Below are 23,236 nucleotides of genomic sequence, written 5' to 3'. Positions count from 1 at the left end.
TTGCATGCCTGTATTCAAAACATTTCATGTACCACATAAATATACACACCTATTATGTACTCACACAAATTGAAAATTTTAAAAATTAAATTAAATTAATGGTTTGAGCTAAATTACTTTTAGGGATTTTCTTCCTCTAAGGCTCTACTTTCAAACCTCCAGGGCATATGTTCAAGAGAGCTGGCTGCTCTGATCTGAGAACACAGGTCCCATGCACAGCAGGATATCCCAGGACCATATCCAGAACTCTGAGCTCTGCAGTACTCAAGGCAGGGGAGACCTCGGCTGAAATGAGAGTCATGTTCATCACATCTACCATTTTCTAAATACCTACGTTTCATCAGGCACTCCAGAAGCTAGTCTATGTGCATGATCTCATTTTATTCTCACAAATCAACCAAGAGTTTTGAGCGTTCTGTTGTTCAGATGAGGGGACTAAGCTGCTCATGCCCTTCTGCCTCACTCTTCCCAGCTTCTGATTCTAACAGTGGCAGGTCTGAGACCCTGCTAGCCTTCAGGAAAATCAAGACCTAGAATCACTCCTACCTAAAATCCAAAGCCGGAAGCCAGTTTGCACAAAGCCAAGAGAAGACAAGGCGACGGGCATACATGAGCATACTTACTAGTGCTCACAGTGATGCCATTTAAAACCCTGTACTTCTTCCCTGAGTGTAACAGTATGGTTTGACACACGTAGTTCCCTCTGTCCTCTGGCGAGACGTTGCTCACAAAAAGCTTGGTTTCCAAACGAGTGAACCGCTCCCCTTTAATCTCGTTACAGTCCTAATACAAATAAAAACAAAATTCAATTCAATGAATTCTTAGAAACCTGTGTGATCCCTAGAATTAGGGTAATCTACAATCTAACTGGAAGACAACAAACAGCTAGCAAAATGGGTAAATGGAAAAATAGATAGATGATAGATTAATGATAGATAGATGGATAGACAGACAGACACAGCAGAATTCCTTGCCCAGTTTGTTTATAATGTGTATGTATGTGTGTGTATACATATACATGTTCAAGTGTGTGTATATAGATATACACAGATTTGACAAAGAATATTTTACAGGCTAAAGTGAGTTATACAAACATTAAGTCTAGTAGGAGTTAAGAGAAGAATGGCCTATGTGAGTTGGAAGGAAGACTTCACGAAGGAAAACTGAGCCTGGGTAAGTTTTTGGCAGGAGGATATGAACGTCCTCCACCTTCAGGGACCCATGTCTCCCAGCAGACTACCACTTAATGGCCCAAGTCCCTTTACTGGAAACTCAGGTGAATAATGACTGCTCCCCAGCATTGTGGGACCAATTACACTTTCTGCATTTATCAAGCATTGGACTTTATAGAAATCCTTTCACCAATATCCAATTTGAAGGACTGAACCGTGATCAAAGGATGCTGGCCAAGTTTATGGAGGGCAGATGTCACATCACTTCTCACACTCCCCATGCCTCCTCCATGGACAAGGCAACAACCTCACACCCAACCAACCGGAAGACTAGTGAGTCTCAGGAATGCTTTCTCTCTCAGCAGCCACCCAGAAGGCAAGCCTCACCATTCCTCTGTCCTGTCCTAGGCTCACATTCTCATGTTAATAATCACTTCTTTCATCCCTTGGGCCCACTTCTGAATTTTCCCAAACATGTTCCCTGTCCTTCAAGAAGCTACACTCCACAGAGTGACTGCTTAGCTAATTAAGTTCATTTGTTCATTCAAACATTTGAGTTCCTGCAGTTTGCTTGCACTGTGACCGGCCTGGCCATGTAGGACTGAGATGCAGTCCCTCTCCTCAGGAAGTGCACAATCTAAAAGATAAAATCAACATGCAAACCCCTAATTAAATAAATATTTAACTGCCCAAGTGTGAAGCTCTATCCACACCTAGGCACGGTTCAGAGTCACACTTCGTTCTCCACCCTTGGAGCAGCATGAATAGAGCCACCCAGCAGGACGTAGTAAATAATTAATGCCACAAGCATTTGTTCATTTATAATGTGAAATGCTACTTCCTAGAAGGCTTACATTATTTCCCTGTAAATACCTGGTATTGGAAACCAATTCTGACAACTGCTTATCAAACGAAATTGGAATTACTAATCAGCGTTAGATGTGTGAAGGCATCTGACTCTGATATTGTGATGTCCTTCCTTAGGATACAGACAGGCACTTTTTTTTTCCTGAGACAGGTTCTTGCTCAGGGGATTCGCCCACTCAAGCCTCTTGAGTAGCTGGGACTACAGGTATTCGCCACCATGCCCTATTTTGTTTTTTTAGTGGAGACAGCGTTTCACCATGATGCCCAGGCTGGTCTCAAACACCTGGGCTCAAAGAATCTGCCCACCTTAGACTCCCCAAGTGCTAGGATTACAGGCATAAGCCACGCACACAGCCCAAACAAAGCACAATGTTTAGTCCTTGGACTTCATAAACCTCTTCCCTGGACAGTCCTCCCTGGATAGTCCCTGGCTAGGCACAGTCTCTGGGCCTCCCTTTCTGTGCTTCCATGGTCGAGCAGTTCTCTTTTTTTTTTTAATTGTATTTTAGGTTTTGGGATACATGTGAAGAACATGCAAGATTGTTGCATAGGTGCACACATGGCAGTGTGATTTGCTGCCTTCCTCCCCATCACCTATATCTCTTTCTGATGGATTCATTCATTCTTTCAAGATGTAACTATTTTAATCATCTTAAAGTTCAGCCTTGACAGCTGAGGGCCATTCCGTCACTTTGCTATAAGTTGGACTGCCTCTATTCTGATCCACTGGAACATTATTTCAAAGTTTAAACTTTAAACGAGCTTGGATTTAAATTCAAAATCTTTAGGGTAATGTCTCACTAACAAGATTTAAGATTAAAATATTAAGAACAATAGAGTCTGCATTTGAATACCTTATATATTCCAGGCATCATGAAGAAAACTCCTGACCCAGAATGTACAATATTTCAGAGACATAAAATAGCCTGAGAATTCTTGCTAAAGATTCAGTGGGTACAGAAGCATGATGGAGATAAAACTGGTGAGGCAGTCAGGAGCCCTGTCATAGAAAACCTTGAAGAAGAGTTGAGCATCAGAAGCTTTCTGAGCAAGAGAGTAAGATAATCAGATTTTTCTTTTGAGAAAGACCCTTCAGTTGCCGTGTGGTAAAGGATTAAAATAGTGCAATGCTAAAGACCCTTTAGATTGAAATAAAATCTAAGATTTTTAAATAAAATCTAAATATAAGCAATTTAGATTTTATTTCCATAAACTGAAGCCAAATGGAACCTAAACTAAGGCAGGGCAGTAGGGATAGCAAGTACCAAACAAAAAACAATGATTTTAAGCAATTTCAATCCACAAAATTTAGTGACAAATTTGGAATACACAGAGGGAGCAGGACTTCTACAGCCCGAGCTTAGGTATGCAAAGGTGTTATTAGGTAGAAGAAGGAATGCGAAGAAATGGAGAAAATGATCCTATCTGGGGTAAGATTAAAAAATAGCTCTAACCATGGTGCATGAGGTGAGTGGTGGGGATGGGAGGGTCTAAGGAGAACGTATATCAGACTATTGGACAAAATAATCTGGAGTTTGGAAGAAAGCTCAAAGTGGAAGAGAATTGGGAGCCATATGGAGAATATAGAACCAAATGGAAGGTTCTATAAATCATCCACTTGAATGCAAGCAAAGTGAGCACTGAAGACGACCACAGCTGAAACCATGGGGAATCCCAAATCATAAGACCCACATATAGAGGAAAAGAACTCAGTGATGTTTACAAAGGAAGCGCCAGAAACAAAAATGATAAGCAGAGACAGAGAATCAGTAAGTCTTATAAAGAAATGAGAAGGGAGCTCCCGGCTGATGGGAGTGCCCAGCAATGCTGAATGCCACAATCTGGCTGAAAATGAATGTCAATTTAGCAACTGGAGAGACCGAAGTAACTTTAGCAAGTTCAGATTGAGCAGTGGTAGGGGTCCAAAACTACTGTGCTGAGGAGTAATTTGGGATTGAAACAAAAACCAAATTGGAGACATTACCACTTTTTCAGGTGTACGCAGATGTCTTAATACACAAACCTTGTCCTTTGTAAGCTCTTCAGTTTCGAAGACTTCCTGGAGACTTCTCTCAGTTTTCAATCCTCCCAGACATAAGCCAGGGTTTGCCATAGGGATTTGCCATTATCCAGAACCCCTGTCTCCAAATTATTAAGATTAAATATACTACTTTCTGATTGATTCCCTATTCCAGCTCACTCATTCCTTTATTTTAACTAAATAATAATCTCTAATATTTATTTTTTAGGTACTTATTATGTACTCATGTTGAACTAAATGTTTCATGGATAGATTAGGTCATTTAATCTTTGAAACAGAGCCATGAGGCCATATACCTCTGTCTGGATTTAGCAAACAAAAACCATTCTGTATTATATGCGGAAAACAATTCAAGACAAGATACTAGATGCTTTGCAAAATCTGTGAAAGTACTTAGGAAGTGGCATCGAGGCTAGAACCACACTGCAGAAGTAGCTTTCCCTGAGAGCTGCTACCTCTACCACAACCTGGCAAGTGAGGAATTGACACCACTTGCAATTCAGAGACCAGGGGTTGACACTTATGCAACTCCAGTGTGTCAAGCCATGCCGCATCAGGAAGAGCCACCCCAACAAATAAACCAGAAGACTCAGCTCCCACAGAACTGGAGACTAGACACTTCAATACTGCTGGAGAAATTTCCATGTCTCCAGGACCGTGATTTCCAGTAGAAAAACCAGGAAGATGCACCATCCTCACCTTAGCCTTTCACTGAAGCCAGCTGGATACATGGAATTCCATCCAGAGCCTTAGCAGTAGGTGACTCAGTAAAATGTAAGGTGGTTTGGTTGTTTTGTTCTTGTCACTTTTTAGCTTTATGGCCTCTACAAGACAAAAAGCCTCACCATGGATGATAAGTGTCTACTCACTGTGGGCATCACACTTTTCCACCTGAACTTTCGATCCATTCAACTCACTTTTCTATCTTAACTTGGATTAGCCAACCTGACCTCTCTATTTTCTTCAAAGTTCAAGGCTGGTTCAGCTATCATTTCCTTTCCTGTCCATCCTGGACTCACGTGTCCATCACTTTAATCACTTCCCTTCCAGTACTTCAACTCTGTAGCCCTCGGTCCTTCCAGCATCTTCACCTGCAAAGCCCCCATTCTGACGGATCCCTTCATCCCTCTGCTACATGCTTCCAACCAGATGAGCAGAGCACTATAGGAGATAATCACATAAACGGGCATCTTGGTACCACTACAAATTCATGGTCTTCACCTTAGAAATTCTTTGTGTCGCCATCTATTTACTTACATTACTCTTTTAAATTTTCCCCATAATGTCTTCTTACAATTAGAAAAAAATAGAGGCCCTCAGATATGAGTTCTCCCACTTCCTCTCCCCTTCCTTTTCTCTTATTTTGTCAGTTCTACTTTATAACTTTCTGAAATGAACCCCACTTCTTAACTTGATTTCTAGGATAGTCCAAATGATTAGCATGCTACCATTCTCAAGCCCTTCCCATGTATTCACTACAGTGCCTACAAAAGGACTTTTCTCAAATGTGAATTTGCTCATGCCATTCTCCTAATGGTAGGATTCACTGCCGAAATTCTTTAGATTGGCATAAATGGTCTTTATTTTATAGCACCATCTTTCTATATGTACCCTAAACTCTAACCAAGGCCCCCAAACACCATTCTCTTTCTAACCCAATGCCTTTGCACCTGCTGCTTCCCTCTAATTACTGACCTTTCCCATACCCACCAGGCTAATTAAGCACAGTTCAAAGTCACCTTTTCCAGGAAGCATAGCCACAGACATTCCAGGGTCTACTCTAATTTTGCTTTCTTTATGTTCTTCTCATACTGTAATAAAATTCTTAGTTTATTTGTCTGCTTCCTCTGATAAATTGTAACTTCTTTAAAGACATATGACATCACTTGGCACGGGACCAGGAAGATCACAGACTCTAAATACTTGCAAAATTGATTCCAACCCTCTGGTTTTACAGATGACAACATTGAGGCCCAAAGAGTGATTCCAGGTCTGAGCACAAGGTTGTGGCAAAAACAGCCGTACCTGGGTCACCAAATCTGAGCAGGTAGTACAGTATCAGGTGATCTCTCCTGCTTAACACTGCTAGCCCCCAGCTTTCACCACCTTCACAAGTCCAAGGGTTGTTTTTAAAATAAAGGCATCTGAGCCCCACCCATGTGTGATCTGCTTCAGTTAGTAGAGGGTGAGGCTGAACATCTGAATTTTTAAAAGATCCATAGGATCAAATCTGATGCCTTCTTAGGATTCTTAGTCATAACTCTTGAGTCCATCTCCAAGTGCTGCATAAACAGAAGTTAGAATAGCCAAGGCAACATTTCAGAAAAGGAAAAAGCAGAGAACTTACACAAAACTTGTAAGACTTACCTAATGCCATAATAATTAGCAAGGATAAGGGCCAGGTGCAGTGGTTCACGCCTGTAATCCCAGTACTTTGGGAGGCCAAGGCGGGTGGATCATTTGAGGTCAGGAGTTTGACACCAGCCTGGCCAAAATGGTGAAACCCTGTCTCTACTAAAAATTCAAAAAATTAGCCAGATGTGGTGGCCTGCACCTGTAATCCCAACTACTCTGGAGGCTGAGGCAGGAGAATTGCTTGAACCCAGGAGGCAGAGGTTGCAGTGAGCCAAGACCATGCCGCTGCCCTGTAGCCTAGGTGACAGAGTGAGACTCTGTCTCAAAAAAATAAAAAGAGAGAAAAGAAAAAGAAATAGAAGGAAACACTACAGAGGGTTCCAAAACAGATCTACACACAAAGAGCAACTTGCTTTAAGTCAGAGGTGGCATGGAAAGCAATGTGAAAAGAACAGGTAAACTATAAGTCCATACAGAAAAAAAATTCCACTTGACCCTACCAACACTACACACTTAAAAATCAGTGGAAAAAGAAAATAATGAAACTTCTAGAAGAAAATGTAGGAAAATATCTTTTCACCTTGGGGTAGGAAAAGATTCTTAAGTCACAGAAAGTACCAATCACAAAGGAAAATCAATACATTAGACTGCATTAAAACTAGGAAGTTGAGACCTCATTACCAGAATAGAAAGGCTAGCCATTGCTTAGAAGAACACATTGTAACAATTACTGATATCTAGATATATAAAGAACTACTACAAATCAATGAGAAATAGACAAGACAAGAGGCTAGCAAACCACCCATTGGCCAAATGTGGCTCACCACCTGTTTTTGTAAATAAAATGTTATTTAAACACAACCACACTCCTTCATTTCTATATTGTCTACAACTGATTTTGTGCTATTAAAGCAGAGTTGAGTAGTTGAAACAGAGACCATCTGGCCTACAATGCCTAAAATATTTATTATTTGGCTTTTTACAGAAAAAAAAATGGTATCTTCTGGACAGGGTATCCTGTAGGCACTCAGGAGGCTGAGGCAGAAGGGTCACTTGAACTCAGGGGTTCAAGGTTACAGTGAACTCTGATTGCATCACTGCCCTCCAGCCTGGGTGACAGAGCAAGACCTTGTCTAAAAAAAAAAAAGTTCACGAGCAAGTACTCAAAAAAATTACACACACACGCACACACACACGTGCACATACACACACGCACACACACAGCCACACACGCACATACACACGCACACACATGCATGCACACACGCACATGCACACACACACGCACACACACACGCAGCACACGCGCGCACACACGCACGCACCCAAGGGCCAATAAAAAAATTTTTAAGAATATCAGCATTATCATTTGTCAATTAAAGCTGAAATGAAACACAATTACTTATTTATCCAAACAGCAAAAATTAAAAAGACTAATAGTACCATGTGTTGTCAGACACAGGAGCATAAACAACTCTTATACACTGCTGCTGGAACTGTAAATTGGCACACCAATTTGGAAAATGTTTTGGCATTTTCCACATACTCTTATGGCCCACTATTTCACTCTCATGCAATATGCCCCACAAAATTGCATTCATAAGTGAGAAAAGTGTTCATACTAGCTTTGTTTCTAAGACCCAGAAATTGGAAATGACTCAAAAGTCTAACAACAATAATGATGAAACAGTATACCGCAATGAAAATGAATGAAATATAGCCACATGCAACAGCATGGATAATTCCCACTGGTTTGCTATTGAGCCAAAGAAACTAGACATAAATATGACATATGATTTTATTCAAATTAAATAAAATTTGAAAACTGGCAAATCTAATCTATGATAGTATTAATCCAGAAAGTGGTTATTTTGGGTGACTAGGTAGGCATAGTTTTGCAAGATGGAAGAGGCAGGCCTTCAGAGGTGTTGGTACTGTTTTCTTTCTTGACCTTAATAGGGAAGAATAATTAAAAGGTATGTTTGTTTTCTGATAATCCATCAAGCTTGTTCACTTATGATTTCTGCATTTTATATGTATATGCTTTACTTCAATTAAAAAGTTTTTTTAAATGTGTTCCAGACAGTGATACCCAATATATATAAAGATATAAAATCTCCTGTAAGTCACAAGGAAATATAAGCAGTCAGTTCAGAAAAGGATCCAGAAATGGCCAATAAACATATGGAAAAAATGGTCAATCTCACTAATAATTAAGGAAAAGCAAAATAAAATAACAAATAAGTATATTTTATACCCACCAAATTGATTTTAAAAATGAAAGTCTTATAATACAAAGTTTGACACAAAGTTGTAGGAAATCTAGAATACTCCTGGTGAGCCAGGCATGGCAGTTCATGCTTATAATCCCACCACTTTAGGAGGCCAAGGCAGGAGGATTACTTGAGGCCAGGAGTTCGAGACCAACCTGGGCATCACAGCAAGATTCTGTCACCATAAACAATTTAAAAAATCAGCTGGTCTCGCACTTGAGCCCAGGAGTTAGGCTGCAGTGAGTGATGATCACACCACTGCACTCCAGCCTGGGCAACAGAGTGAGACCCTGTCATAAAATAAAATAAAACAAAATACCCCTGGCAAAAGTATAAACTAATACAAAATCCTGTAAAGCAATTTATGCAACATCAACAAAGTTGAATACTTTATTTGTCGGCATGCCCTGCAAATTAGCAATTCTAGGGCCAGTAGTCATATGTCAGAGAAATGCATGCACTGGCAAATGTGCCTTAACAGACAGGTATAAGGACATTCACTTCTACATTTCTTGTGAAAGGAAACTGAACAACCTAAATGAACATGAAACACATAACAGAAAGGATCAATAAAGCCAAAAGTTAGCTTTTGAAAAGAGTAATAGAACTGACAAGGCTCTGATGAAACTAATCAAGTGTGTGTGTGTGTATGTGTGTGTGTGTGTGTGTGTGTGTGTAAGAAAGAGAGAATGGGAGAGAGAGATCCAAGATGGCTGATCACTAGCAGCTCGGGCTCGTAGCTCCCAGTGAAAGCGCAGAGAACGAGAGGATGCCACACTTTCAGACGAATTTTTGTTGCTCACGGATCAAGAGATTCCCAGCAGAGGAGCCCCATGGGTCGCCAGGGCGACTCTTGTGGCCGGTGCGGCAGTTTTGCTGGCACCTTAGCGCGGCAGTTCTTGGTGCAGAGTCCAGAGATTCCCGGGCAGAAAAGCACCATCAATCTTAACACCGCTGTTTTGGCCGGCGCAGTGGATTGCTCAGATTTTGGCACTGGGAATCAACAAGTTGGACGTCCGCTCAGAGACCTAGTTAGAAAGTCGGTAATTACAAAGACGACAGAGGGATAAATATATAATGAAGGGAAGAAAACAGCCTAAAATGGCAGAGAATACTCAAAATCAGAATGCCTCTCCCTCTACAGGGGATCGCAGTTCCTCATCAGCAACGGAACAAGGCTTAATGGAGAACGAATGTGTTCCATTATCAGAAGCAGATTTCAAAAGGTGGGTGATAAGAAACTTCTGTGAATTAAAAGAACTTGTTCTAACCCAACGCAAAGAAACTAAGAACCTTGAAAAAAGGTTTGATGAAATGCTAAGGAGAATGGACAATTTAGAGAGGAATATAAGTGAATTGATGGAGCTGAAAAACACAACACAAGAACTTCGCGAAGTATGCACAAGTTTAAACAGTCGAATTGATCAAGCAGAGGAAAGGATATCAGAAGTCGAGGACCAGCTCAGTGAAATGAAATGAGAAGACAAGTTTGGAGAAAAAAGGATAAAAAGGAATGAGCAAAGTCTCCAGGAAATATGGGACTATATGAAAAGACCTAATTTACGTTTGATAGGTGTACCTGAATGTGATGAAGAGAATGAATCCAAGTTGGAAAATACTCTTCAGGATATCATTCAGGAAAACTTTCCCAACCTAGCAAGGCAGGGTAATATTCAACTCCAGGTAAACAGAGAACACCACAAAGATATTCTTCAAGAAGACCAACCCCAAGGCACAGAATCGCCAGATTTATTAGGGTTGAAATGAAGGAGAAAATACTAAGGGCAGCCAGAGAGAAAGGTCAGGTTACCCACAAAGGGAAACCTATCAGACTTACAGCAGATCTCTCAGCAGAAACCCTACAAGCCAGAAAAGAGTGGGGACCAATATTTAACATCCTTAAAGAAAAGAACTTTCAACCCAGAATTTCATATCCAGCCAAACTAAGCTTTACAAGCGAAGGAAAAATTAAATCTTTTGCGAACAAGCAAGTACTTAGAGATTTCACCACCACCAGGTCTGCTTTACAAGAGCTTCTGAAAGAAGCACTATACATATAAAGGAACAACCAATATCAGCCTTTACAAAATATATCAAAAAGCAAAAAGCGTCAACACAATGAAAAATTTACACCAACTAATGGGCAAAACAGCCAGCTAGCATCAAATGGCAGTAGTAAACTCATATATATTCAAATTGGACAAAAAGCCAAAACCCATCGGTATGCTGCATCCAGACCCATCTCACATGCAATGATACACAAAGACTCAAAACAAAGGGATGGAGGAAGATTTACCAACCAAACAGAGAGTAAAAATAGACAAATTAATAAAAAGTAGGAGATGCAATTCTCGCCTCTGATAAAATAGACTTTAAAGCAACAAAGATCAAAAGAGGCAAAGAAGGACATTACATAATGGCAAAAGGATCAATGTAACAAGAAGAGCTAACGATTCTGTAGATCAATGAGACAGAAAATTAACAAGGACATTTAGGACTTGAACTCAGACCCAGAACAAGTAAACTTAATAAACATTTATAGAACTCTTCACTTTAAATACACAAAACACACATTATCACCTCACACCTATTCCAAAAGTGACTACATAATTTGAAGTAAATCACTCCTCAGTAATTGCATAGCATTTCAAAGGTTTAAATGAAATATTGGTTGGCCGCTTGTTTGTTATTTTCTTCCCTTATTCCTTAAGTATAATTGTTGGTATGAAAGAGGTTTTCAATACCCATTTCTAAACTGCATTCTAGCCTGGTCAAGAAAGCAATACTCCCATTCTCTCTCTCTTTTTCTCTTCCTTTTTCTTCCTCTTCTTCATTCTTTTTTTTCTTTCTTTCTTCCTTTTTTTTAAAGAGAGAATGAATAATGACTAAAGGTGAACCATACTTTGAAGATTTTAATGTCTGCAGAAGCAGACACTAAAACAGAAGAGCTGCTAAACAATTTTCCAGAATATATGAAACTTTTAATGAAATAGGAAACTTCCTAAGACACAAAATCTTACCAAACTAACTCAAGGAAAAGTAGGAAATTTGCATAATCCTTTCGCCATTAAAGAAATTGAATCAATAGATGAAAACCTTCCCATAAAGAAAACTCATGACCCAGAGGGGTGTACTGGCAAGTGTTAACAAGCAGGAAAAACTAATTCCGATCTCAAATAACTAGCTTGTGCTCTTCCATGTCAAGGGTTACCTTCTATGTCAATGTATGCTAGGATCATTCAGAAAAGAGAACTTTTGAAGATGAAAACACAAAGTGCAGAAAGATGAGCATAAAAAAGGAAGGGCTAGGAAGACCTAGACTATATATTTTCATTTGCTAGTATAGCATTATACAAGAATAATCACAGACACCGATCATGATAGCCACATGTCGAAGAAGGTGTGAGGAGCCTAGAGCAAATATGGAACAGTGGCAGGAAAGAGGTTTTCAAGGGGTGACCTCTTATAATTTCAAGGGGTGACCTCCTATAATTTGTGATTATTGAACCATGCCCATGTAGTATGCATTTAAACAAACATAATTAATGTTAGAAAATAAAGAATAGCCAAGGATAGCCCGAAATATAAGAATAAGAACTGGAGGAAGAGGTTGGATCCAAATAATAAAATATTACAAAGTTATAATAACTAAATTTTTTAAAAAACAAGTAATTAGGAAGGTAACATTATCAATGACTACTAGCTAACTATCTTAGGCACACAAATTTATTTACCAATTCTGCCTTAAAAATACAACTTAACCTATAAAAAACAGTGGGTTTTAAAGAAAAGGAGGAAACATGTCAATAAGAAAATAATTTTTTTACCTTATACCACATTGTTGAATCCAAAATACAACTCTTTGGGAAGTGCAGGTGACATGTGAGACTATCATCTTTTCCAACATGTAATATTTGCTTGTACTCATCTGATAAATTCGGCAAACCACTTACAGAAATGTCACACCAATGTTTTTCAAAAACAGTTAGGTTTACATGTATTCTATGACAGCTGTCTCTACCCCTGTAAGATAGATTGAGACCTCATAAACTCTTTTAAAAAATCACAAAATAAAATAATTCAGCTCATTTTCAAATGTTTTCCAATCATTTTCACAGCACTGTGCAAACCCTCTGCCTCTAACAAAGCACCCCAAGAATTATTCATTACAATAGGACAAATAGTTTTCATACAGTGGAGAAACTGGACAACACCTTAACCAAGTGATGAAAAAGAACATCACCATCTAGGGGAAAGTGGAAACCACGTGCCTCTGAGTAATATTCTGAAGAGGACAAAAAGTACTCACTTAGCATTCCAGCCAAAATGGCGCAGCCTGAACCTAATCATGAAGAAATGCCTGACAAACCTCAAAGAAGGAGATAATACAAAACAATTGCCTATAGTCCTTAAAAATGTCAGTATCATAAAAACCAAAAGACTAAGGAAATGTTCCAGATTAAAAGAAATTAAATATTCATGGCAACCAAATTTGATGCATGATCCTAGATTGGTAACTGTACTGGAAAGAAAGAGAAAAATTATAAAGGTCTTCAATGAGACCATTGATAAAATTAGAACATAGATTACAGATTAAGGTATTATATGATGGTGATGTTTCTTGAATTTGATAACTATACTGTGATTATGTAAGAAATAAATAAATACACATTGAAAGGAAATGGGAAATATACTCTGTTGATAGGAAACATACATTGAAATGTTAAGGGCTAAGGGGATATGATGCATACAACTGAAATGGTTTAAGAGAAAAATATTGTTTATAATTTATATCATATATGGTGAAAGAGAAAATTAAAAGATAAATTTAAAAATATATTCTTAAAAATGAGGACTCTAGATAAAGGGTAGAAAGAAGTTCTTGATACTATTCTTGCAAAATTTATGTATATTTAAAATTATTTCAAAGCAAAAGGTAAACATATACAGTTTACTAAACATGTATTCTATCTGAATGTTATTAATAAAAATCTTGGAGAATTCATGTTCATTTTCTTTCATGACAGATAATGTCTTTGTCTAATTTCTATTAAAGAATATTTTTCCTCATTTCACAGCACCCGGATTTAAATATTTTAAATCTAGCTGTGACATCCAGATTCATTTATGTGATGTATGATCTTCAAGTCTAGTTAATAATTCACAGCCTAGACTAAAATAGGAAAGTAGACTTCCACATGCTCTGAGCAGTTTATTAGCGACTAAATCTGTGGAAAGGAGCCAGGCAGAGCTAATGACCACTTCCACTTGTGAACCACTCAATTTTGTGCATTTAGTCTGTCTGGTGTATAGAAATGAGGAATCTGGCAGGAATCGGAGTGGGACGTCCCACGGGCCATGCTGGGACACAGAAAGGGGCCAGCAAATACTGCAGAATAAAAACAAGAGAGAATGGAGTACCTATTTTACACATGGTCTCAGTTAACTTTCACCTCAACCCTATCAGCCAGCATTACTTCCATTTTTCAGAAAAAGCCAAGCCTCAGAGAGATCAAGTAATTTGTTAAGGTCATGCAAGCTAGCCTGGGAGAATCACGAAGTTGTGGTCCTCAGGCTAAATTTGGTCTACAAATGTGTTTTATTCAGGCCCCACAAAGTTTTACAAATTATAAAAGTTGCACACACAAATTCCAATTTCCAGATTCCCTTGAAAAGTGAGAAGATGGGCTTGACCTGAATAGACGGCTACCTTTGAGGGGCACATGCTCTCCAGTTGACCACAGTCACCACCAGGCCTATGTTACTCATTCGTATTTCTTAGCACAGGTTCTCCACTGAGGTCAGGAGCATACTTGATGCTTACTCCCTGCCTTAATCAGATTCCTTATGAAAAGGGCGCATAGGAGGCTTATTCCTATCTGGATATGCCACTTCCCACAAAAACTTTTGGCATTTCAAGAAAGATGGCAGTGGCCGGGCATGGTGGATCACACTTGTAATCCCAGCACTTGGGGAGGCCGAGGCAGGCGGATCACGAGGTCAGGAGATCGAGACCATCCTGGCTAACGTAGTGAAACCCCGCCTCTAGTAAAAATACAAAAATTAGCCAGGCCTGGTAGCGCACCTATAGTCCCAGCTACTCAGGAGGTTGAGGCAGGAGAATCGCTTGAACCGGGGAGGCACAGGATGCAGTGAGCTTACATTGCGCCACTGCACCCCAGCCTGGGTGACAAAGTGAAAGTCTGTCCAAAAAAGAAAAAAAGAGAAGGAAGGAAGGAAAGAGGAAAGGAGGGAAGGAGGGAAGGAGGGTAGGAGGGTAGGAGGGAAGGCGGGAAGGAGGGAAGGAGGGAAGGAAGATGGCAACAATATTGAAATAAACACACTTTGTGAGCGGGTCTGGCCTGAGGTGCCATTTCCATGGGAAAAGATGCATATCAGATTCCAAAAATGGTTTACAAATCTGTTTTGTTTAAAAAGGTGTTCATTGGAAATCTTCTTGTAACAATTATAAAAACATACAACAACATATTTCTTCTCAATGAGTTTTCTATGTTCATTAAGAATTTTCCTAAAAGAATTTATACATACACACACAAGTTAGTTCTATTTTAAATGAGGAACTTACTTGATAACACATTGGTAGATTCCTGAGTCCCCCAATGCTATGGGGAGAAACAAAATCCAAGTCTCGTCCTGGTGAATTCTCGACTGTATGCTTTTGGACACTGGGATTTTGCTAGAATTTTTATACCATGTTACACTTACTTCCCCAGATGTTACTGGAGGGAATGTACAATTAAAAGCAAAAGGTTGATTTGCTGAAGGCATCTCATTTCTCATAAAAATGTCCTTGCATCCATCTAGGGAAAGAAAAACAAAACAACCATGTAAGAAAACTTCGGTTTTATTTACTATTAGTGTTTTAAAATGCCACTTCAATTTTCCAGCCAATTTGAAATTTTATTTGGGAGTTTCTTGAGTCTGGAAATTTCTCAAAAATAACCTGCTTATTATAAAGTATATTTCCAAGTTATTCAAATGTATCCATAAGTTATTCAAATGCATCCATAATTTGCTCCGTTCCCTCCTCACAAGTCTTCCTCATTAGGAATGATTTTCCTCTTTCCCTTCTAGTCTACGACCCATAATTCTTTTCATCTCCCTCCCACAGAGTAAAGGAGCCCTTCTTGTCTTTTCTGTTTCTGCTCTGCCACCCAGTTATTTTACTCTGTCTTGAGTAAAAGGTATTTCATCCCAAAAAGATTGTTTTTTAAAAAAAGTTTCACTTTTAAAGTTCATTTCCACCAAATTTCCTAGAAGAAATTTGTTCTGATTTCCTTGCTTTCACCTTGTGTCATAAAATAACCTTTATCATATAAAATAGGCAGTAGTAACTCCATTTGAGCATTTTTACTCCAGTCTTCACTTGCAATTTGCCTAACTCCTTCCCCTCCCCGAAGTCACCTCCAAGCTCCAAGGCGACATTCAGGGCTGAACATCCCACCAGTCGCCTTTTCCTCTTCCGCGGGACTCCGCCTGGCGGTCTGGGGAGAGTAAGGAGCCAAGCTCCTGCTGGCGCGATCCCCGGGGTTCGCACTGGGGACTCCCTATGAGGTACAAGGAGCCTGTGGACAAGGGCGGTCTCTGGGAACGGAGGACACACGGAACATACCTGCTCTGACAGACAGTGGAAGGGCGATGGACAACCCGCAGAACAGCAAGGACCACATTCCCAAACCCGGCTGCAAGGAGGGCACTGTGGGCCAGGCCCGAGGCGTCGGCTTGGGCGACTTCGGAGTCTCAAAGACAACCGCCCAGGTCGCTGACCTTCCCTTCTTCCTGAGGAGCCCTCCGTCTTTGCCCCCACGTTTCCCCAAAGACTGCCCTTCCCATGTCTCCTTCCTCTGGGCGCCTGGCCTTTAGGATCCAGGGCGGGGAGCTCGCCGCGCCGCAGAGGGGGATGGGCGGAGAGTGGGCGGCGGCGGCGGCGGCGGCGGGGACCCGGTGGGAGCCCCTTCTGCCACCTGACAGCGAAGCAGGCTCGCGTCCCGAGCCCCCGCGAGGGCCAGGGCGCCCCCCAGCGCATCCCGCGGCCTGGGTCCCGGACGTGGGACCCCATCCCCGCCCGCGTCGCGCATAGCCTCCCCTACGCGCCTGCGGCCTCAGGATCCGCCCGCGCCTGGCTGTCTAAACAAAAGCCCCAAACACCAGCTCACTGGGGAGCAGCCAGGGCAGGCCAACCTGGCAAGGGCCGGCGGGAAAGGAGCAAGGAAGGCCGGGAACCTCTGCAGCTGAAAGTAGCCGGGCTCCACACCTGGGCCCAGAGACTGAGTCGGCTCCCCCACGGTCACCTAGGGAGTCGGGGGCCCACCCGAGGAGCCTGATCCCTGGCCTGTGGTGGCGCACATTGTTGCCACCTCTTTTCCTGCACAGGTATCCTACCGTCACCCCACCCATGCCTGGCTCAGCCACAGACTCCCGGCCCAGGGTCTATCTGCCTACCGGATTGGAACGTGCAGGATCTCGTGGAGCATGGAAAATACGACAGTGACCCGAGTCCTGTCATGCCACTTCCATGCCTAGGTGTAAGACCGGTCGCCTGGACCGGAGCTTGGACACATCCCCTTCCCTCGCGGGGAGCTGGGACACACGCCCCCTCCCTCTCCAGGAGCTCGGACACGCCCACCCCCCCACACACATCCTAGTCCCCCCCCTTAACCCCACCCAAATGCAAAAGAAGTCTTGTAAATCTACCCAATAGCAGTCGAGTCTTGTAAATCTACCCAATAGCATTCAAACCCTGCCTACCTGCCAATAGTAAGCTTGCCCTGCCCAAGCCCTGCTCCCCCACAACCAATCAAACGCCTCCACTTCCTATAAAACCCCACGTCTGAGAGGAGTCCATGCGACTTCTCCGGTCCCTCATGTCGGACTGCAGAAACTCACCCAGGAGCGAAATAAATTCGCATTGGATCTTCTTGTGCTGGCCTCAGTTTCTTCTTTTTAAACTTGGCAAGAACCCAAGAACCCTTACACTAGGTATTTCCCTGCCACCATGGGCAGGGCAGACCTGCCTTCCCCAGTAGAGCATAGGAAGAAATGTGGCATCACACCAGGAAATGGCATGAAAGTCTTTGAGCCTGATTTTCTAGTATCTAAGTCCTTCATCACCAGGAATGTCTTCTTAAGTCTATTCCAAGTTGAACGTCTAAATTAGTTATTCATTCCTTTCCAAATCCCATTTGAGCACTGCATGCTCTGCATTGGCCTATATGGAATGACCCCAAAGTGGAAGTTATCCCAAATGGCTTCTAAGGAGTATCATGAATCTGCCTGAGTCATGCTCATTAATTTCTGTAAGGCAGGTGTCCCATTGTGATCTTCAATAACTTCAGAGCCTGAAGACTGTTCCTGTCTAAAACTTACCAATGCGATATCAACAGGGACCTGCTACCCTAGTCATCAGGAGACACCCCAGAGTTATCCCACAGGGCAATGAGATGTAGGAAAAGATGGAAAATGTAATCTCCATTCAACAGATTCTTGGTCAAGCTCTTCCTGATGGTCTTTGTAAGACCACGGACAGTGAGACAAAAGCAACCATAGGAGCAGAGATGCAATAATTGTGCTAGCAGCAAAGCTTCCTCTGATAAGCTGAAGGTCAGTTGTTTGCAGATTTGTACACTCTTAAAAATATTGAGGATTCCAAAGTGCTTTTGTCTATTTAGTTATGCCTGTCAATATTATTATATTAGAAATGAAAAGTGGTAATTTTTAAACATTTACTTTCTTAAGTAACAATAAACCCATTACATGGTTAGGCAAATGTCATACAATTTATGAAAAATTACTTTCTAAACAGGCTTATTGAGAAAAGTAGCATTGTTCTACATAGATGCAGATCTCTTTGATGTCTGGCTCACTAGATGACTGGATGATTCTCATAATCTGCTTCTGCAATCAGTCTCATGATACAATATGTCATATCATTTCTGAAAAGGTCCACCACACACTAATGAGAGAATGAGAATAAAAAAGGCATATAAGATCTTAATATTATGATGAACATAGTATTGATTTCGCAGATCTTTTTCAAGGGTCTCTCAGGGACCCATAGGGCTCCCACTCTTTCAGGAGCTCTTTGTTAAGCTGTAAATAGAGATTATTATTTATTTCCCCTACCATCAGCAGTAAATGAAGTTCCTCTGTATATGCATGCTCTTCAGGGTTTATGTCCTCATCCAAAACAAAACAAAGGTATTACTATTTTTATAAAAGTCATATGATTTGCATTCAGAACTATTGCTATGAGCTGTGCTGAAAGTTATTTCTAAATCTTTTAATTTATGCTATCATTTTTTTCATTTTCACTTTATGAATAGATGCATTTGTGTCCTATCTTGTTTCTTAGCCTGAGGACTAGTATGTATGCCACGACTAATGGGTATAGTTGCCCCAAAATGTATAAAGTTAAGACAGGCTATCCCAGTCCCCTGCAGTGCCTCTTACTGGACACTTCTGACATTACTCTTTGCTAGTAATTCTGTGGATCTGAAACTTACATTTCCTGGGATGGTCTCTATGCCAAATGGGTTTCCTGATACATGGAAAATGAACACTTGGCTTTGAAGGCAGAGCTGATTCCAGGCATTATAACCTTACTAATTAAAAATAACAGGAAACCATAACATTCACTGCAGGTTCTCAATTATCTTGAAAAAAAAAAAAACTTAAATGTATTCCTCTCCTTTGGACATTTAAGTTTTTCCAAATTTATATTTTGCTCTTATAAACAGTGCTGCTGCAAAGATTCTGATAATGTCCTCTTGTGCATGTATTTCAGGGGTCGTTTAGTAAACGGAATTGCAGAATCATTGGGTAGGTACATTTTCAATTGTATTAGAAAAAGCCCTAATTTTTTTCCATAGCAATATCCTTTAGAGGATAAGAATTTCATTGCTTCATGTTCTTACCAATATTTGGTAATGTCAGACTTTTAAATTTTGCCAGTTTTGCCGGTCTGGTGTAAAAGCTATCCTGTAATTTTATTTTATATACCTTTAAATAGGGAGGTTATGCCCACTTTTCAGAGGTGACAATTGTAAAGCCTCCATAACAGAGTGTGTAATATATAACAGAGGCGTATCACCGTCCAGCCACCAACCCCTCCTTGTCTAATTCTCTCCCACTTGCAGATATTTTTGCAATGGGAATATTCTTAATGTTTTCTAGCATTAGGCAATAGTCATGGGAAATTTGCTTTCAGTTGGTTTCTGGTTTTTTATTTTTTTGTTTATTTTATCATTATTATTATTATTATTATTTTGAGATGGAGTCTGGCTCTGTCACCAGGCTGATCTGCAGTGACATAATCTCTACTCACTGCAACCTCCGCCTCCCTGGTTCAAGCAATTCCCTTGCCTCAGCCTCCCGAGTAGCTGGAACTACAGGTGTGTGCCACCATGCCTAGCTAATTTTTGTATTCTTAGTAGAGACAGGTTTTCACCATGTTGTCCAGGATGGTCTTGATTTCCTAACCTCCCGGAGTGCTGGGATTACAGGTGTGAGCCACCGTGCCTGGCCCGGGGTTTTTTTTTTTTCTTTCTTTCTTTTTTTTTTTTTTTTGTCCTTCGTTTGTTTTTGTTTGTTTGTTTTAATGAAGTAAATCAACTTCCTCTAGCGATTCATTACTTTATTCTGAGAACAGGCAAAAACCAAAAAATCTGTGTGTGATAAAGGCATTACAGAATTTGGCTTGGATGAATTTGACCTTCAATCTATTTGACCCTTAGACTAGGATATGATGGCTCTTCAGAAGGGTAGCAGCGCAATCATTTGGATTAAAGACTTCATATACAAATGTATATTTTACATAATTCATACTACCTTTTATTTGTTCTAACTAAATATCTGATGACTTCCCATTGGCCATAGTTCACAGATAATATTTCCCAATGAGAATGAAACAAATATATTCACGTGCAACAATTAAACTTTCCAAAACCCAGTATTAGGTTGGGATATGGGGTTTGGGGCTCCACCAAAATCTTTATACCTTTAAGGCCCTTAAGTTCTCATGTTTCCCCTCTGTGAGGCTTGGTAATATACAGCAGCATTTCTGTAGTAGACTGCTATTGTTGGGATGAAATGAACTTCCAAAAATGGAAGAATCAGCCAGGGAGACTAGAGGGAGGTCCTTAAAGCACTTGGTGTCCCACAGTCCTGGGCTTAATCTCTCCCTCAAGCTCCATTCATTAGTTTGCTCAGTCCTCATCAAATATTTATACCATTCCCACTATGTGCCAGGTGATATTCTGAGTGCCGGAAACACAGCTATACGGAAGACAGACCCTCTTAGAGTTTACATTCATTCTAGTGTCAAGTAAATAAGAAAATTTTGAAAGATGATTTCAGGTTGGTGAGAACCCTGAAGGCAGATATGAAGTGATGAAGAGGGTGTTGGGGAAGTCCTCCCTACAGAAGGGACTATGGTGCAGCTGAGGCCTGAGTCAAGGCAAAGAGTCCAGCATGTGGAGGTCTGGGAGCAGTTCTGTCCTCAAAGTAAGAAACAGCTAGTGCAAAATCTCAAAGGAGGAAACAGTTTGTAAATTTCAGAATGTCACAGAGGAAGCTAACAGCCTCAGCTGCCTCAGCCTCCCTAGTAGCTGGGATTACAGGCATACTCCACCATGCTCAGCTAATTTTTGTTTTTTGCTTTTGTGTTATTCTGGTAGAGATGGGTTTCACCATCTCAAACTCCTGGCTTCAAGTGATCTCTCTGCCTCAAACTGTCATTGTTAAGTAAAATTTTCAACCACATTAATAGTTAACTGGCAAAGTAATGCTTATCACAAAGGGTAAGCTTTTTGTCCATCAAGTTAGCAATGATTTAATAATGATTATTCTCAGTGCCACACACTGCTTGTATAAGAGGAGCAAATGTCTCTACAGAACATCAAGAACATGAAAAGGAACCTTGCCCTCTGAATCTAAGCAAATGATTAGCGAAGTAAAGATATTTGGGAAAGGATAGCTGTTGCACTTTGACTACCAATAGCTAAAAAACAGAAATAATCTGAATATCCAACCAAGACAGCAAAGCTAGAGTATGAAACTAGCCATTTAATAGACTTAGTGACTACTTATAGATTATATTTCAAATTATAGTAATGTGGGCAATCTTCATGCTAAGTTTTAAAAAGAGTTAAACTCCATGTATTATATGGTCTGTTATATCTATAGAAAGGTAATAAAATATCAATAATTATCTTTAGGTTGTTAGGTTATGGGTGATATTTTTCTTCCTTATATGTTTTAGAAATTTCCAGATTCTCTCAAACCATTATTGCTTTGATAAAAAAAAGTTTCTACTAATTTATTTCATAAAATGTCTTAAATGTAATTGACTCTCAAGGGGATTACTATACCACCTTCCTAACCACCTCCCTATTTAACTTTTTTCTTCCTCCCAATTCTGCTGCACAATAGTGCCCTATCACTATTTCTTTATGTCTAAAGTTCTTCCCACTGGTTGCCTCCAATAGCTCCCATATACCTACTCCCAGTGGTAAAGTCCAATGTTTCAGTCATGGATTTAAGATCCTCTGTCATATGAGATTGTTTCCAACTTTCTCTTCACACTCTTCTTCTCTGGCTAGATTTCTATTTTTTTCTTACTTTGTAATTTTCTCAGTGTCTAGCATAATGTTAACCACATGGTTGGCACTTTTTAAAAATCTAAGAGTAGGCTTGAGAACACAAACATTTCCCCTGTGTTTTAGAATTTGAGGGAGGACATGGGTCCAGTTTTAGGAAAGGCAAGCATTCAGAAGCTGTCAAATATAGCGTGGAAGTCAGGACTACAGAATAGCGTCTGACAATAGAAAGTGTTGAAACAGATAGCCACTGTCCAAAGCCTTGAAAGCAAATGAGAAGCTGCAGTCTGTCCCTGGCTAAGCAGGGTAAGTGACATAAGATGGCTGAGGAGGGAAAATGCTCTGTGAGCCAGGGAAGGATTAACTACTTGAACCAAAGCATGAGTGGGTCCCACATAGATTGTGAAACATGCAATACCCTTTCACTAAAGAAGCTTGAGGAATCTCATTCTCAGGACATGTTGATTGACAGGAAAACCAATGAACACTGTGGAATGGTATCAAAGCAGCCCTTCCCAGACCTGGAAGCAGAAACCAAATGACACTTGGGATCACTTCCAGGTTAAAGGGCCTAAGAAAAACAAGCTTCATCGACTTCACCCTGTAGGTAAATTAATCTCTCAACTGGTTGAGCACAGCTTTAGAGAAGTCAGCAGGCTCCTCTGAGTCTGGAGTCAGGTAGTACTGGCTCAACTGGTCTAACAGCTGCAGATTTTGAGACTGTTGTGCTAATGCTTGTGGTTCAGATTTAAAGTATAGGTAGGATTTATGTACTTTAAGCAGCCAAGCCTTCTTCAGAAGAAATCTGAGCAGCCTGTGGTAAGAAGAGCATGTTTTTGTTTTGAATGATTAATACTCATTTTAAACAGCATCACCTATTTCCCGTAACTCTTCCTCTCCTTAAATCTTACT

At 40.6% G+C, this 23,236-nt stretch overlaps 1 protein-coding gene across 5 annotated transcripts in view; it reads right to left on the bottom strand.

Moving 5' to 3' along the window:
• IL1RL2 (interleukin 1 receptor like 2) overlaps positions 1–17,235 on the bottom strand; it is a 54,555-nt gene extending 37,320 nt beyond the window's left edge. For 3 of the 5 annotated variants that reach the window (XM_012471514.2, XM_012471515.3, XM_064371283.1), the window contains exons 1-4: positions 16,342–16,555; positions 15,295–15,529; positions 12,536–12,731; positions 624–783 (exon numbers count right to left, since the gene is read on the bottom strand). In XM_012471514.2, coding sequence (XP_012326937.1) covers positions 624–783; positions 12,536–12,731; positions 15,295–15,529; positions 16,342–16,399 — 649 coding nt within the window. In that variant the 5' untranslated portion in view covers positions 16,400–16,555. Of the gene's footprint in view, positions 1–623; positions 784–12,535; positions 12,732–15,294; positions 15,530–16,341; positions 16,556–17,167 lie in introns of those variants that run through there. The other 2 variants (XM_021677398.2, XM_021677399.2) reach the window with 1 other exon arrangement.
• Positions 17,236–23,236: the final 6,001 nt, after the last annotated feature.

Source organism: Aotus nancymaae, unplaced genomic scaffold, assembly GCF_030222135.1.
Source record: "Aotus nancymaae isolate 86718 unplaced genomic scaffold, 86718_ANA_hifiasm-v0.15.2.pri h1tg000131l, whole genome shotgun sequence".
Taxonomy (NCBI): domain Eukaryota; kingdom Metazoa; phylum Chordata; class Mammalia; order Primates; family Aotidae; genus Aotus; species Aotus nancymaae.
This window is presented reverse-complemented; position numbering and strand designations above follow the sequence as displayed.